This window comes from Lepisma saccharinum, chromosome 5 (genome assembly GCF_977018435.1).
Source record: "Lepisma saccharinum chromosome 5, izLepSacc3.1, whole genome shotgun sequence".
NCBI lineage: Eukaryota > Metazoa > Arthropoda > Insecta > Zygentoma > Lepismatidae > Lepisma > Lepisma saccharinum.
Window position 1 is genome coordinate 52,495,654 of NC_139233.1, and position 17,568 is coordinate 52,513,221.

A 17,568-nucleotide genomic window follows, 5' to 3' on the forward strand; every position below is an offset into this window, starting at 1 on the left:
GCTTCATTTGCATAGGTAGAACTAATGAAGTTACTTAATCATATTAATTAATTAAAGATGTTAATGTTAATGAACCACTTAATAATATTAATTAATTAAAGATGTTAATGTTAATGAACCATTCATGTTCCTAAGGAATATTTGCAATTTTATATCCGATCATGAGAATATTGATTAATGGTATCACTAAAATTTCATATCAGTTGTGGCTCCTGCATTATTTTCCTGGGGGTTCACCAAAGTCTAATGACACATATTCAGTCTCCGTGAATATATTTTCTTCGCCAAATGAAAGGATGAAGGAGGACTCAAACTGTTTTTCATCTGGGAGAATAAGATTTCATAGTAGGGATGTGCGAATAAAACTGAAACTAACTACAATAAATTTTGCCTCTATGAAAGAAATTTGGGGTTTTATTGGAAAATCATAGATGTCATCAGGATTTGTTCCAGGGATGGGAAGCAAGATCATTTTTTTTCAGGTGGACAAACATCTGAACTTAGCATGTCCCTGCAACGCCTTTATAATAATTACCATAAAGTACGCTGACTGATATGAAATTATATGTGTGTAATAAATAGTTTTAGGTTGCTTAAATTTTCCAATTCGCTGTGCCACCCCTTTTCCTCTTCTAGACGTCCGTGCCTGAAATTAAGAAATGACTATTCAGAACTGGTCCCACAATTATTAAAGGGAAATGGCAACCAATGGCATGTGCATACTAGAAATCTCTCATTTTCTTTCAACAGATGATTTATTCCAAGTAGTTCGGCACAAAAATTATGCAAAGAGAAGATTGAATATGTAATGAATGCGCTTCAAACTTGAGAACCCCACAAGGCAACACTGGAAGGGAGGAACCATTGAGTGGGTCTCACTCGCAGCGAGGACGTTGGTGTCTTCTGCTCGGCTTCTGTGAGAGCACAAACTGCGCATGTCCATTTTTTGTAGATGAGTCTACTGCTGAACCCCCGTGCATGTATTTTGTCCAATATCACCTCGAGCTTTTGCCAGTCACCCGATGGTTTGACAATCTTTGCTTTGGCTGTGGCAGTAGTTGTCTTGTGGGGGTTAAACAGAGGAACTGCACCAGGGCAGCTGACTCGCAGTTTCTCTTTCTCAGCAAAAGAATTCGCCATGTTGCGGACACAAATACATGACTTATTGTGTATAAATTTTAGCGAAGAATTGTCAAAAGGTAAAGACATTGTTTAACGTTCATTCTCAAGTTAAATACCATACATTACTGGGAGTTCACTATTCCTGTGTACTATAGGGCCAACCGCACCTGATCAGTCCATCTCTAATATATGTGTGTGGGGAAGGGGAGGAGATATGCAAATTAATATGTCTCCACTTGTGTCAAAATACAGTTTTTAAAAAAAACGTTTTTTTAACTATGTCTTTTCAATAAAAACAAATTTATTAAATAAAATTCCTTTAGGGAACAATGCCATTACTATAGTAATGTATAAATTCCAATCTGGAGTTTCATACAATTAGTATTTTATTAATTGGATCATTAATTTAATTTCATTTTCAGGGCTTGGATTAATGAGATGATAGCCAAAGTGACGACACCTGAGCTGTCTCAAGATGTGTCTGGTGCCGAGGCTCTCATTTCACGACACACTGAATATCGTGCAGAAATAGATACTCGCACAGATGCTTTCACCAAGTTCTCCCAGGCTGGCAAGAAGCTTATTCATCAGGTAACTGAACAATGTGGTGTGTGTGTGTGTTTTATGGTTAGCACAAGAAGTTGCAGTTTGGAAACAGAATTCCTACACTGTGGCTTGCCAAACGATTGAACATTGGCTGCCCGGAAGCTAATGAAGGTATTTTCAATGGTTCATGGATGAGTAGCTACACATTGCAGGTGCTGGCATCAATTTTGAAGGAAACTTTTTCAACAATGCATCCTCATACTGATTGTATCCCCAGCATAGGTGACATGTAAGAAGCAATAATAATAATAATAATTCTTCAATGAGCTGGACTCATGTGCAAGTAAACCTTGACATATAATGACTTTTTTAGGGTCAGTAGAACTGAAAAGATGGGCCCTAATGCACCAGTCATATTAGTATGTTCATGTCAAGTATCAGTATCTGAGTAACTACCCAAGCTGTACATTTTTAGTTACCTGACAGGTCTATCAAATAGTAGCTCTAGGAAACAGAAATTAACTTAATTGACCAATCCAAATTGTTTGTGATTATCTCAGAATATTTTCTAAGTTAAAAATCTTGCAAATTGACGTTTAATGTGACATAATTTTTATTGCCCCAGGCATCTGTTTCCTTAAAAAATAGTAATTTCATTGTATGTAAAAGGTTTAAGGAACCAAGAAATCATCATAAAAAAGTCAATCCTCCCTTGGTAGCTTGCCACTTATATTGAAATGTGCAAAGTAGCTCCATGAAGTTTAATGATCTCTGTCCTACACTACTTTCTTAGATGATCAGCGGTTGGTATATTGGAGTGTAATTTGATAAGAGATGCAGAGTGAGGTGTTACTTTTGTTTTTATGTACAACCAGCCACACACAGAATCTGACAAGATGTGTCATTTTTGTCTGAAACTGTCTGGGAGGATGTTACTAACACATGTCTCAAAGAGGAAAGTGTCGAGCAGCATCTTTGCAAACCCTGCAAAAGACCGAAGCACTGGAAAAGTATCAGTAAATAAATTGCAGTCTCTTTCCGATACCATTACCACTAGTATTGCCTGACATTGATAGATTAGCATCGTTATCAGCTCACCTCTAAATTCTGTTTTTCCTGTCTTTTCAGGGTCATTTCCTTGCCATCGAGATAGAGGAGAGAATTGCAGTGTTGGAACAGAGAAGGAAGCTTTTAAATGACACCTGGGAAAGGAGACGAGTTATTTACGAACAGAACTTGGATACTCAGGTGAGTAGTAACTCTTTCATCTCCATTATTGTTATTCAAAGCTTGGCATTGCTTTATGTGCTGTTTCAGGTTTGATCCCTGTAGGAAAGTCAAAATTTTGATATCTAGCATCATGAGAACAATTGTGGGTTTACTTTAAAAAGTAGAGCAGGCTTCAGTCAAAATTGTTTGATCATGAGACTTCATGTCAAATGAAAAACTGCCTTGTCAACAGTGACTATTAAAGGGCTGTTGTGCTGTAGCATTTATGTAATGTTGCAGACTACTTGTGTAAGAAATCCTCTACTTTCATTTTGTAATGAATGAGAGAATTTCAGTTTTCAGTACCCAGTGAAGGCACATTACACAGTGGTTCAGATCCCACTTTAAACTGAAGTTCCAGTCCTGATTAGCCTATCTGTGCATAATGTGGACTTAAAACAAAACTTCAAACCATATTTTCTTTTTCTTTTTATCTATAAAAAGCATTCAGCTGAATGTGGTTTTTTCCACTTTCAGATATTCAAGAGGGAAGCCAATCTCCTGGAGAGCTGGATCCAGAGCCGGGAGCCTGTCCTTCATGACGAAAACCTTGGAGAAACGATTGCTCAGGTGGAAGACTTGATAAGAAAGCATGAGGACTTTGAGAAAACAATTGAAGCTCAGGAAGAAAAGTTCGCAGCCCTCAAAAGGATTACGCTGGTAAGTGTCTACATCCCCTCCCTTTTCCATCACTCTCACCCTCTTTCGCCTATTTTGTGGGAATTTAATTCACTCAGTATAATAATCTGTGATAATAATCTGTGAACATATATGTGTTGGTTAGAGTCAACTTCACTCCTATTTAAGTCACTCAGTATAATCATCTGGGGTGAGCTGAGTCTCCTTTATATCCTCAGCTTTTGTCGTAAGTGTGGAATTTAGTCCTCAGGTATATTTTACTTAAGTGTGTATAAAGAGATCATTTTTGACAGAAAAGTTTTAATTGAGATGTTTATTTCATGAGACCTATCTTACATTTTGCTGTTCATGAAGGGCTAATTTTCTTATGATTCGAGTAGCCAAATGCAGAGGATTTTCATTTCAATCAAATGTAATTGGACAAAATTATATTTACAGTAAAAGCTCGTTTATCCAATTATGATAGGATTGTGCCCATTTTAGATAAATGAAATTTTTAATAATCTGGAATATATTGTGTTAGAAAGAAGTACAGTGAGTGTGGCATAATAAACAATAAAATAATATTATTGTTAATGTTAACTGTTCAATATTATATCACATGAGTTGCTTGTGTACACTATTAAAAATAATAGTAATTATAGTAAAAGAAAATGTTTTTTGTGTATTTTTAAAATTTGCTGTAATCGTTTTGGATAAACAAGTTTTTAGCATGCATGGGATGTAGTATACTGCATTAGTGATGTGAATACTTAACCTTCTGTTATTTTTTCTAGTTGGAAGAAGCTTTCCGAAAGCAGAGGGAAGAAGAAAGGGCTGCAAGGCAAGCAGAGAAGGAGAGGATAGAAAAAGAACGACTGGAGGCTAGGAAGAGACGTGAAGTACAAAGGATAACTGATGTAAGTGTTCAAAATGAAACTATGGACATTAAAGTTTTATATTATTTCTGCTTCAAAATTACCTTGAATTGCTAATTCTTTACTACATTTTAATGCAATATGCTATACGCTAATCCATTGTATTAATTCAGTTTAATGTGACCTGTATGAAACTGAAAATGTTCCATGGAGAGACTGTATGGTTTATTCATCTCCTTAGGCCTCCCCGATGGCGTAGTGGTAGCGTCATCATCTTGTAATCAAGGGGTCCTGGGTTTGAGGCACATAGTGCTTCAGATCCCACTTTAAATTGTAGGTCCAGTCCTGATTAGCCTTACTGTGCCTAAAGTGGACTTAAAACACCAACTCAATCAATCATTTTATTTATTAATGTATCCCATCCTACATTTATATAAATTGTGCATAAGGATGATAGATTTTTTTTTTGACATAATGTCATGCTATATGAAACAAAAGATTGCAGTGTTGACCCTTGTGAATTGATAGTAAAGGTTGCATGTGAAAAACTAGTCCATAAGTCCATGTTCCTTGCTTATTGTTACCTTGGTAGCTGATTGCTTGACTTGCAATCTTGCCAGTGAAGGTTCTATGTTAAATTCCCAGCCATAGGGCATTCCTTTATGTTTGGCCCTCCATCAGTTTCATATGATCATCATGATGATAAGTTAATGATGTAGAAAAGCGATGCAGAATAAAAATAAAAGTAAAATACGAGGACTATTTTTTTCAACCTTCGATGTCCGTGAAGTGCTAGAAAGCAAGGCATCCCGCAGTATGATTGGCATCCCCCCTGCCACTACTACCACCACTGCCAAAGCCTACACTTCAGTTGAAGCTGAGCAATGGGCACTTTGAGATGTCTGCTACAATCGACATGAAAGATATGAAAAGAAATATCCACCTCGCGGATGTAACTTGACAAGAATTGATTTGTCCTTTGTTGACGAGTCACATAAAATTGTATTAAGTCCCTCAAGGTTTGCAAATTTGTCAGGCGACTCCAAATTGTGTTAATCATAATTGGCCATGGATACTTTAAAATCAAAATTTCGTACCAAATGGCACGAAAAATACCCGAAGTCTGACTATATGCCATAAACAGCAGTGATTCCAAGTCTAGTAGTTGCAATGAAAAGGCTTTATGCAAGGAAGTTAAAAACAATACCACCCTATGGAGGTCCTCTCCATCTATACATGGTAAATCACCAATTATCTCATTTGCCAAGGAATATCGAATGTAACTTGTGACAGGAGTCTCATCCGGGGGGAACAAAAAATTACTGAAATGATTATTAACCTGCCTGGTATGCAATAATGGAGAAAAATTCAACCTAAATGGCCTAATAACTGGTGATACCACAGACATCCTTACCCAACCAGTGCACAAAACCGAAAATATAACATTCCACCATACAAAAATCAAAAGAAATCCAAATTTAAACGATTTACAAAAAATGACGTAGACTCCTCCAATTCACACTACTTATGAACTGCAATGTTAATTTTGAAAGTTGTGAATTTTTATTTGAAAAGAGAAGGAATATAAGACAAGGTAACTGCAGCAAAATTTTAACATAAAAATAAAACCAATGAATATGAAAAAAAGGGGGGGGGGAATTGCATCAACAAAATAATTCAAAATACAATGTAAATATGTTATGCTGAAAACAAAAGGCACATATAGTCATACACATCAAATAAATCACTCAATATCCCAAGCCAAAATCCAAAATTCCAATAGGGTGGGCGGGTGGGAAAATGTATTCACTTCAAACTTCACTTAATGCAAGAAAAGGGGAAATGACCATGGTCTGCTGACTACCAATCTTTGTAACGCCGTTCCTTGATGCCTCTAAAAATGGAAGCAATAAATAAGCATAGACCAATACGCGTAGACAATGATAAATCGAGGAACCACAATTACAATTCCAACTTGTTACGGGGTTCGCTGATATACGGAATAATTCCCACAATAAGAACAGTTTGAACATACATGCCTATATCCACACCCTTTTAGGCCTTCCAAAAGTCAGTAAGTTATACAATGAACTATTTTATTTTATTACCCTTCACACCAATGAAAAAGTATCACGTTCAATTATATATGTTTATATCTTAATTTTTTTGTATTTCAACATTCATTCAATGATTTCCTAGTTTCAATAACTCTTTTCGCAATAAAATTCTAGTTCCTGTTCGTACAGACAAATATTCTCATTTTTGTGTTTTAGCCAGAATACATTATAATCAAAATTACAATTCAATTAAAACATGCCTTTTTTCTTTCGGCAATATTGCATGATAAAATTTACTTCATTCAATGTTTCAGCATTTTTAGTATTTAACACATGAATTTCAGTAAATTATCAAATACATAAAATTGTAAATACCTAAAAATTAGATTTCTGCCTGTTTTAAGAGAATGAGTAGATGCTCGGAAATTTCTAGATAAAAGCTATTGGGAGTTTATACGTCTCGTTATGTTATCGTTGCAATAAATCTTTCTTTACGATTTTTGAGTTTAATGGTTATTCACTGAATTACAATCAAGGTTAAATGTGGATTGATACAATTGGCTTGCTCTGGTAACGCACTTCCACACTATTACAAAATACTCGCAACAAGTACATTTCTATGTTTCACTCACGATATTAGTTACTCGCATGGTACGTTCAGAAATGCACCAACAGTTATCACATCTTTTATTAATATTAAGTCACTTCTGCAAATCGCCGGTATATTAAAGTTCACAATTTTAACAGTCATAAAGGAGCATGAGTATCAAAAGAATTCACACGAATAGTAAAAATATGTACCGTTCAAAAACCTCTGTTTTTGCGGTGAATAGGCACGTATGAATTTTTGAGTTTGTTACTTAACTTCAATTCACCATAGACACATGTATTCTTACATACCTTTGAAAAGTTCTTGTAGCGTATTAGCCTGACTGTAATATTCTAGTCGTCGAATAGATAGAGTCAAATTCAAGCGTTGCAGTTATGTAATATTTTTCTGTCGCTACTTCCTTGTAGACACGTGCTCGTGTGCAAATCCAGCAAGCGTATCGGGGCAAAAGTTTTCAAGGTTCAATGCCAAAAGTTCAAATCTTAAGTTCATTTGACACCAAATACTTCTCACTTAATTATCTTAAATAAAATACTGCTCATGCAGATTATTTTTAAAATGGTACCACAAGATTAAAATAACTGGGCGTGGCAATTCAACCAAAAATGTCTATCGCAGGATTTAAAAAATGAATGTTAGTTGGTTCTCAAAATTGATCAAATGCACAATTTTCTTACTAATGTTTCACGGCATGATTCTATGTTGCAATAATCAATTTTAGTTCATACTAGCTACACGTAACTTTTATAATACATGCCTAAAGTTCACAATGTCCCAACTTACGATTATAAAAGGTTGCACATGATACAATATAAAAGCTTGACCCAATTGAGAAGGAAATACTAACACGACGTTGAACCTTGTGAGAAACGAGACGAACTGTGTTGGTAATTTGTCCGTTGCGTGCGAAGGAGGAAAAGTGAAAGGTGACTGTGGAGATACCTATCGGTATAAATAGCAATGAGGAAAATTAACCTCTCGGGGAATTTTATGAATGTAAAATTTCTGGGTGGGAAATTTTCACATAATGTAATGGGATGATGTAAAGCGGGACTACAAATGACAGGTTCACGTCATCGCCCTTACAAGGAATAGGGGTTACATTGTACCCCTTCCCCAGTGATCCATATTGCCTCCCTTGTATTCCCTGAACAAATTTAACAAAAGCAAGAAACGGTTGAGAAAATTGGTATTTTAGTAAATAAAGAAGACTCAACCCATAAGCCTATGGAGCACCTCCCCATCCCCCTTTTTCTTCTCTCTCTCTCTCTCTCTCTCTCACCCCCTCCTCCCAACCTCTCTCTCTCTCTCTCTCTCTCTCTCTCTCTCACTCACCCCCTCCTCCCAACCTCCCTCCTTCTCTCCTTCTCTCTCTCTCTTCATGTTCAGTTCCTTCGTTTCAAAATTTTAATTGTAGATTTTTGGCAAAATGTAATACAGCATAATGTTGAGTACATTTTTTTTGCTCAATTCTTACTGATTATTTGTTGTAACTTGTATTACATTTATGTTTATAGCGTTTGATAAAGATATGTTGTAATTGTAAAGGTTAGTCACTACGAATACAGTTCTTTTGCTATCAGCTTGTTCTGTGGTTGTGTGACTACATGAAGAAACTGCAAATCATGTGGTGGTTACTGGAGAAGACCTCTTCAGAATGGTACAATATTTGTAAGTATTCAATTGCTTAGGTTGCCTGAATTTTGTATTGCTACAAAGGCAGCTACCATGTACTCATATAGCCTTGGTTATTACAGGAACGGCGACGTGAGGACGAAAGGCGAAGGACACAAGAAATTAAGGTAACTCGTGAGGAAATGGAGAGAGCTCTCAATGGAGATGCAGGAGGAAGAGACATGTTGGTACGCCAAGGATCTTTCGACGAGGTCACTCGGTAAGCATTGGGCATGCATGTAATGAAGGCTGTATGAGTTGCATGTTTTTTGCCAAATTTAACGCCTTTTTGATTTGCCTTTTTATGGCATTTTCTAACATTATATTTGTGTTTACTAGTTTATTGAAATGACTAATTTTCTATATGGTGGACAATGGATGCAACATTTTTGTAAGTAATAATTTATTTTGAACATGTCATTATGACTTCCAGGATTTTTCCTTTCAGATCTCTCTCAGATGCAGATTATATGTAGAATCGCTAGTCATGGCTTGAGTGACTTGCCTTCAATCATTGGTGCAAAGATACACATAGGATAGTCTATAATGTGCATCAAGGAGTGCGGAGAATAATGACAAAGTATCACATGAATCATTACATGAGTTTATAATGTGCATCAAGGAGCGTGGAGAATAATGACAAAGTATCACATGAATCACTACATGAGGTTTGGGCAACTTGCTTGCACTTGTGAAGGCTAGCGAGTGCTCCATGTGTTGAGAGCTTCCTGCCTGCACACTCCACATCAAAGCCACTAAGCCTTTTCACAGAACCACTTCCTGTTTCTTCTGCCATGATTACAATGCTATGCTGCACTGTTTGAGAGCTTTCCCACTCCTGCTTCGCTTACTCCCCCTTACAACACTCCAGTCCTACACATGCATACCAGAGTGCTCTCCTACAAGTACAGTTGGTTGACCAGGCCTGGACTAGACAGTCAAAATATTTTTTGCAACAAATGCAACCATAAGGCATATCTAGGTAAACAGATTTTACTTACCAAGCTCAAATGAAAAATTATACTGTATTACTGAGTCAGTAATGAACACACTAGCAGAAAGAGAAACATTGCTCTGCCAGTGGAGCTTTAGTAACCAAATATTAATTTCTACAGGCAGAAGTATAATGTTAATCTTGTATTAAAACACTGGTATTTCACCTTATTTAACAAGATTGTGATATGATAATTTTCTGCAACCTTCTAATGAAGATTTTCCATGTTGGGAGTAAACGAAAAATCAAAGCATAACTTATACCACATCATGCAACTTACTCAGTAGGCTGGACATTATAAAAGTTAAAAAGGTTGTCAAATGAATTAACAAGGAACGTAATACAGCTGTCCTGTCGTGATGTTCATTCTTCTGTGTCTGGCCAGCAACTGAATATACATGTGTAGCAACTGCTATCCTTTTTTTTAACAATATTTTTTTTTCCTTTTATCATGCTGTTAGCCCAGATCTTTCCCAGTCTTCTAAGAAAACTACATGATGTGATGAAAGTTTCAGGGAAGTAAAGCTACATGTCAAAAGAGAACATTATACAGTGGAACCCCGATTTTATGTTCCTTGGTTTTATATTTTCCCCTCATTAAACATTCAATGTTCACGATCCCAATTGAGCAAAATGCTATAAAATTTTTCTCGATTTTACATTTTCCCACATTTTAAGTTTTTTTCAGCTAAACTTAAAATCGAGGTTCCACTGTATGTGTCAACATTAAAGCACTTTCGCATATGTAAGACACTTTGTTTTTATTTAAAAAGAAAATAATCGTACATGCTGTCATCTGTTCTTGCTGGAGTGAGCATGTTGTGAGGACCACATCTAGTGATATAGTTGTGGTTATCATTGTATCTTTGGTACAAGTGATCCCAGTTGGATCTCGCATGGGGGTTCCAAAATTTCTGTATTTCTGTGCTGACTGACATTGTGAGGACAGCTGCGGAGCTACTTGAAAAGGAGATGTATGTAGCTTGCTTTGGTCTAGAATGCCCGATAACGCTTCAATGAAACTTGATTCACTGACCACACATATACACAAACCAGTAAAACACACATAATGGAGTTAAGTTTACATGAAATAATGCACTATACAACAACAACAAAAAATATTAAAATCCATTGCATTTGTATGGATTAATATATATCATGCATATACTACCATTAGTACAGTAAAAAATCATGTCTATGAAATACACTGGAACTGTAGTTAATAAACTTAAAATGCTGGAAATTCGGTAAATAATTTTTAACGTATTCAGCCTGGGAAACTTACTTGTAAACTGCAGAAATGTAAAAATTAGAGTTTTGTATTCCTGACTATAAAGTAGTGTGTTCACTTGCATCAGTCAAAAATATGAAATGAAACCATAAAAATAAACTGGTATCTGGCATAAGCCAATTTCATATTAGTTTAAAAAAAATAACAGATCAGTTTCTCTAAAATCACTTAGCAAGCATATTCAAATACATTTCATTGCAATTCAATATGTGTAGCTATTTCTGTTTTTGCAACTGTGAATAATGTGAAGCAAATTTTCAATCTCCATACACGTAACAGAAGAAGGAATAAACTACAGCATCGTATAATGACTTTCTTCTGACCCGACTTTATATTAGCAAACTTTTTTTTATCAGCTCCTTGGAAGTTTGTAGTTTTCTGCAATAAGAATACATTTGGCTGAATATAATGGGAAGAAGTGGAAATTTCTATTTGTATCGCAGTGATCATTTACAACTGAAGTGGGACTACGAACTGTAAATGCTGAAATAAGTTACAATAATGTTTTGTAAATAGTTTTCAACATTTTTGTCTGGCTGGTAATAGCACAAGGTTTTTTAAATGAAGGAATATTCGTGGGTTGTAAATTTAAAAGTGGCAACACTGTCAGGAAGGGGTGTGACAGAATGGTGACAATATAGGGAACCCAGCATGATGCAATTTTCCTCATGTTCTCACTGACACATCCCAACCTCCTCAATAAATGCACTTATTCATTTAGCAACTGTCAGATATGGCTAGTTATTGTTGCTACAGGCTTCATACAAGTATTGATGACATTCTCATGCATTTTTGCTGCGGGCCACTTGGATTTTGATCCAGAATCGCTGTCTTACCTTGGCAAACATGTTTTAGGGCAGTGAACAAAATGGTGTTCATTTCAACCTCGTACATATACAACAGCACTCGCTGCACCGACAACTTTTGGTACTCTGCATATCAACATGAGCCCTAACTGACAATGCTCACAGTCTGATAGCACATGCACGGTGTTATCACCTCTTCCTTGCAGTGTTGCCACTTTTTAAATTTACAATCCACGTGTATGGAGAAAAGTGCTGATTCTATTCCCTTACGTTGTACATTTTGTACTTCATCTTCTGTATACACTTCCTTTTCTTTTTCAACTTCACACACAGGCACATAATGAAAAAGGAATATAATTTTACTGAAATCCATTTCCTCTGATTTCAGAAACATACAGCCAATTTTGCAAGTTTCATCAATAATGTACAAGTATTAATTAATGTACAGAAAATATGCTTATGTATCCATGAAATGTTTAAAATTAATCTGCGAAAGTGGATAGATTACTACTATCTGTGACAAAAATATTGAGCCCTCGGTTTGCGTGCTTGTAAAACTGTACTCCTTGGGAGGAAAGAAGTCAAATATACCTCATTGGAAAGCTACAAGTGTCTGCTTTTAGACAAAGCAAGACAAAGTGATTTTAACTCTATCGGTTTTCTATTCAGACAAAAATGTTTGTAAAAGTGTAGTTTTTCATGTAATTTCTACATTAGTCGAATTCAATTGTGTAGCTTCATGTAAAACGGTCGTAAAAATATGATTTTTTTTGTGATTGAAGCTTGGTTATGTGGAAATATCTCAGCCAAATATAATGGTACTATCAGCTGTAGAACAGCCACAATTAATGATTAATTATGATGTTGCAATCTCGGAAATGGTCAGTGCAATGGTCATGAAAAGCATATCAATATGATGGCCATGGAATAAAAATCAAGTTTCCATATCTCATTCTTTCACACTGTGCGAATGGAAAACAACAGAGTGAATTTTTTTTCTTGGCAACCGGTTCCTGCGCGATTCACATCGTTGCAAGTGAGCTTTGTTGCCAAGCGTTTCCGCTTGCTCTTTAAACTCCGTGTCCAAGCAGCTTTGACACGGGAAATGAGCCGAAACCATGTGTTGCGCAAAGGAAACCATTGTAGAGATGCTGAAAGTTTCTTTTGTCACTTCTGTGTTTACATTCCTGCCATGAATATTGCCTGAACACCCACATAGCCATAATAATTCTTACATGCATTCTATCCAGGCAGTCTGTCTCTCACAAGTTTGTCTGTTTTATCGTACGCACAGTATTGAGTGATAGCGGTTCTGTGAAGTGATTTTTTTGTTGCATGATAATGGCAAGATGGTAATATCATAGTGGTGCAAGAAAATGATAGTCAATGCCAAGAGATATTTCTACCAGGGGAAACGAATGGGCGCATCTCACGACATAAACCAAGGTTTGAAGTGCACGGCGGAGTGTTTGGGGGTTACGTCAGAACAGTGAAAAAGGTATGTAAAGAAAAAGGGAACAACAAAAATTTGCATCGACCCAATATTTTATTGGGTGAGTTGTTGCAAGATGTGGTGAGAAAAAAGATATACGATTTTTATTTTAATTATCTAGTTCAACAGAATCCATTTTCAACAGCATTTTATACTTTTACCTTTCACTCATTATATTTATTGAAAATTTATTAGTTTTTAGTCCTTCTGTCTCTCTAAATGAACCCACAACTCCTTGCTTATTACAACAGTTGCAGCTGTGAAAGATACGAAAATATAAAAGCAATATTTCAGGTGGAATATATAGCAACACGTTAAATGCTGAAACCACCACCACTACTCGATACAATGCTTAAATGAATTTTGCGAGATAAACACAATTTACATGCATTTTTGTTTGAAATATATTTTAAAATGTTAGTTGGCGTGAAGGCTTCAAATGTGCAATTTTTTAAATATAATTTTTATGCGTTGCTATCACTAGTACGCACCTCAATCTGTTTCCCTTGCTTACGAAATCGCTGTACACAGCAGGTGCATTATTATTGTATACAGAGAAGACTGGATCTCTCATGGAATATCGTTGCACTCAATATATATGTTTAAATGTGCGACATGAAATAATACTGGGAAAATGACGTTCATATAAAGCTGAGTGGAGTTGTTTACTCTTTCTTTAAGTTTACTTTATGCACAGGTAGGCTAATCGGGACTGGATTACAGTTTAAAGTGGGATCCGAACCACTATGTACCTCCACCGGGTATCGAAGGAAACGACATTCATATGAAGTTAACAGCTAGAAGAAATCCCCCCCAAAAAAAAACAAAAAAAAAACTGCAGTACAGCAGTAGTCCATTTGCAATATAAGAAATATTTTATTCATTATTTTATGCTGCGACAATACTTTGGATAGGCTAGATGGAACGCACTTGCGCGATTCTCGCAGTGAAGTGCAGCAAAACGGCAACACTGTGGAAGTCGCCTGCAGCCTGCGGAGTCTGAGATTGGCCACATCCGGGCATACGTCATGCTCCCATTTACCATATTAGAAGTGCGAGAGAATAATTAATATCTGGAACCATATTTGAGGTGCACATGCCAAACTTCTAGAATTTGATCATATGCGTTATATGAACAGTTTTTTCCAATTTCATTGAAATTGTAATTATGCATTTCAAGTTTGCATGTTTCCCTAAAATGCCAATTTTTGAAGCATCTAGTAAAAATATGCATTTGATTTCTTGTACAGAGGTGCAGAAATAATCAAACTTCAAGTACACAAAATCTTAAAATTATATGTACAGTCGATTATGAACTGTATGGTGTTAAATTCCCTGCTCGTGAAAATTGGAAGAAAAACTACACTTTTCAGTGATTTTTTTATTATAGTAAGATAACAAAGTTAAGATTAATTTTCAGATAACGCTTATTAAAAAGTAGATACTTGAAGCTTTCCAATGAGGTATATTTAAATTTTTTCCTCCCACGGAGTACAATTTTAGAAGCACGTAAACAGAGGGCTCAATATTTTTGTCACGGATAGTAATGTTGAGTTAGTTCTTAGCGAGCAGAAGACTTTAATGGAAATAATGATAACACTAGCAGAAAGAAAGACTAGGACTGGGCCAATACCAGTGGCATCAGAAAGTATTGGCTGGAATATTATCACTGATATTGCAAATGTATACTTTTACAGAGTCCAAGTGTCTCGTAGGGAGTAAGTATCCAGGAATATATGAAAAATTCATAATTGTCGTAATTTTTGCAACAACATTGTGGGAAGAAATAGGAGTTGTGATTAAATGATTATATTTTTTTCAATCACCTAATGAATAATTTGCCTTACTGGAAGTAAAAACAAATGGGAAAAATTAAAGCAACTGTACATGTAAGACCATAAAAGACAAACAAATGAATGTAAAATCTCCACTTTGCTCCAGAAAAGAATTTGAGGTTGTCAAGTTTGATAATTCACTTCCGATCACTGATCAGAAGTCAGGCATGTTTGGTGATAGTGCAGTGGTGATAGTCTTTTTGGAATGAAGGGTCAGTTTCTGTCTCTTAGCATGACAACATGTGACATTACACTACTTCCACGTCCTCTGTTACATTAAAACACAATTTATTATTATAATAGCTAATCGAACCTCGATTTTAGAAGGAAATATTTGAATCATGACTTTATTTCAAATAAAAATAATAACTTTCATTTTATTTATAAAGAAATTAACATGCTCCACATTCTTTCCAAAATAAATAAATGGATTCTAATTCCTCTCTGAAAATTTTTCACAAAGCAATGTTGAATATTTACATACAAGTATAAGTAAATGATGAAATCATTATGGTAGCTAATAGTCTCTCATTGGCAATGTGGACATTGGCTACAAATATTACATATACAGCTCTTTTCTGTACATATGAGGCTTTGTTGGCATGTCATGAACCTTCTGACTTCTCACTAACTTCCTTTTCTTCCATCTGCTAGACGTAACTCAACACAGGGCTCGGGAGTTGAGTCCGACCCATCTTCTCCGTTGCCCAAAGTAAAGTCTGTGCTCACTTACAGCCCTGTTTTTGGCCGGAACAGGTCTCCTGGCATGGGTTCTCCAAGGTATTTGATTTAACTCTCATGTGCTTGTCTCACCCTTCAGGTGCTTGTGGAAGACCAGATCTGTTTCTTATCCCTGTCTTGATGGGGATGTTGAAGGTGATGATGAATGTGTCCTACGTTTGCTGCAAAGGTATTACGGACATGAATATGCTTAGCTTCTTGTAGAGACTGAGTTTTATCTTTCTTTGTATGTAGCTTTCTCTGGGAGGTGCTTTTTATCTGTGGTGAGTAAGGAGGTTGAACCAACAGTTCATGTATAGAGCTTGTGTTAGCATGGATTTTTGGTGCAGTGGGACTCTCTATCTGTCTTTTTTGCATGTTGATGTGTAACTAACATATGCATGGCTTTGAAAATTTTATATAGTAATGTCCTGGATTCACTGCTGGAATTACAATGAGTACCATGTGCGATGGTTGTTTTGGAATGAAGGTAGATTTCATGATGAGTAAATACTGTGAGAACTTGCTTCTTGATTAAACATGTAAATATTAAAAACCCATCTATATCTAAATAATCTTTCTGATTGTGCAAGGTTTTCCAAAATATCTATCGCATAGTTACCAAAATTGGTAAGCTAATAACTGAAGTGCAAAACAAAAACATTTAGTTGCATTCCACAACTTGCAGCCAGATCAGTGGCCAAGTGGTCGACTTTTGATCTCACCACCTAAGCTCTCGCGTTTGACTCCCAGCACGGGCATGTTCTTTGTGAGTGTCGCTCATCAGTTTCATCTGATTGTCACTTATCCTCATCGTCGCAATTAGCCAGTATCAGAAAAGCAATACTAAATAACAAATATTATACAATACACAACTGCAGCTACCAATTCCAAAGGCAGCCTTTTGCTGAAAAGTATATGGCAAGATATGAAATAACATAAAAATGCATAATAGCACTTCTCAATAAACAGAAGAAATGCAGAAAACCTTTTTATGTTTCACCATTCTCTTAAATGCATCAGCAGGCTTTGTGGTTATGATATGGAGCACCTGACAACATCCACTATGGCGATTACAAGAAATTGAAGTCATATTACTTGGGCTATGTGTAATACCATCATTTAGGAGAAAATACTGCAAGAGGGATATTTGTATTCTTTACAGTGTGCCTCTGCTGTCATCATGCTCATTGTGAAATTTTCTAAAAATTGGAACTGTTCCAAAAATGGTGACTGACATATAGAGAAATGACAATGATGAGCATTTTACAAATTACGTCTTATTCTGTGTGTGTATGTTTTGTTTGTATCATGTAACTTTTTGTTTTTTAAGTATGGTTTTACAAGCATCAAACAAAACTTTTTTCCCCTTAGAATTTATCACATTGGTACTGGTCGAGCCTGCATTTTTTACTTGAATTTCTAAGTGAAAGTTTTTTTCAGTTATGTTTCAGAAGATTCACACTTCCTTCAAAATGTAGGGAAAAAATCCTAGACATCTGCTTATTCACCCCCCCCCCCCCCATATTTTAATGTTCGAGTTATTGCTGCTCGTTAGTTCCCTACAGTATATATAAATTGTTTAGTTAGACACTTGTGTGAACATATTTTGTTTGTATGGTGTTCTGTGTCAGATGATAGATAGCTTAGGCATAT

At 35.9% G+C, this 17,568-nt stretch overlaps 1 protein-coding gene across 6 annotated transcripts in view; it reads left to right on the plus strand.

Moving 5' to 3' along the window:
- kst (spectrin beta chain, non-erythrocytic 5 kst) overlaps positions 1–17,568 on the plus strand; it is a 372,152-nt gene that overhangs the window by 318,172 nt on the left and 36,412 nt on the right. For 4 of the 6 annotated variants that reach the window (XM_083122546.1, XM_083122542.1, XM_083122545.1 and 1 more), the window contains 6 exons: positions 1,545–1,713; positions 2,797–2,916; positions 3,415–3,597; positions 4,353–4,475; positions 8,858–8,994; positions 15,847–15,972. In XM_083122546.1, the coding sequence (XP_082978672.1) occupies positions 1,545–1,713; positions 2,797–2,916; positions 3,415–3,597; positions 4,353–4,475; positions 8,858–8,994; positions 15,847–15,972 (858 nt within the window). Of the gene's footprint in view, positions 1–1,544; positions 1,714–2,796; positions 2,917–3,414; positions 3,598–4,352; positions 4,476–8,857; positions 8,995–15,846; positions 15,973–16,012; positions 16,103–17,568 lie in introns of all 6 variants that reach the window. The other 2 variants (XM_083122543.1, XM_083122547.1) reach the window with 2 other exon arrangements.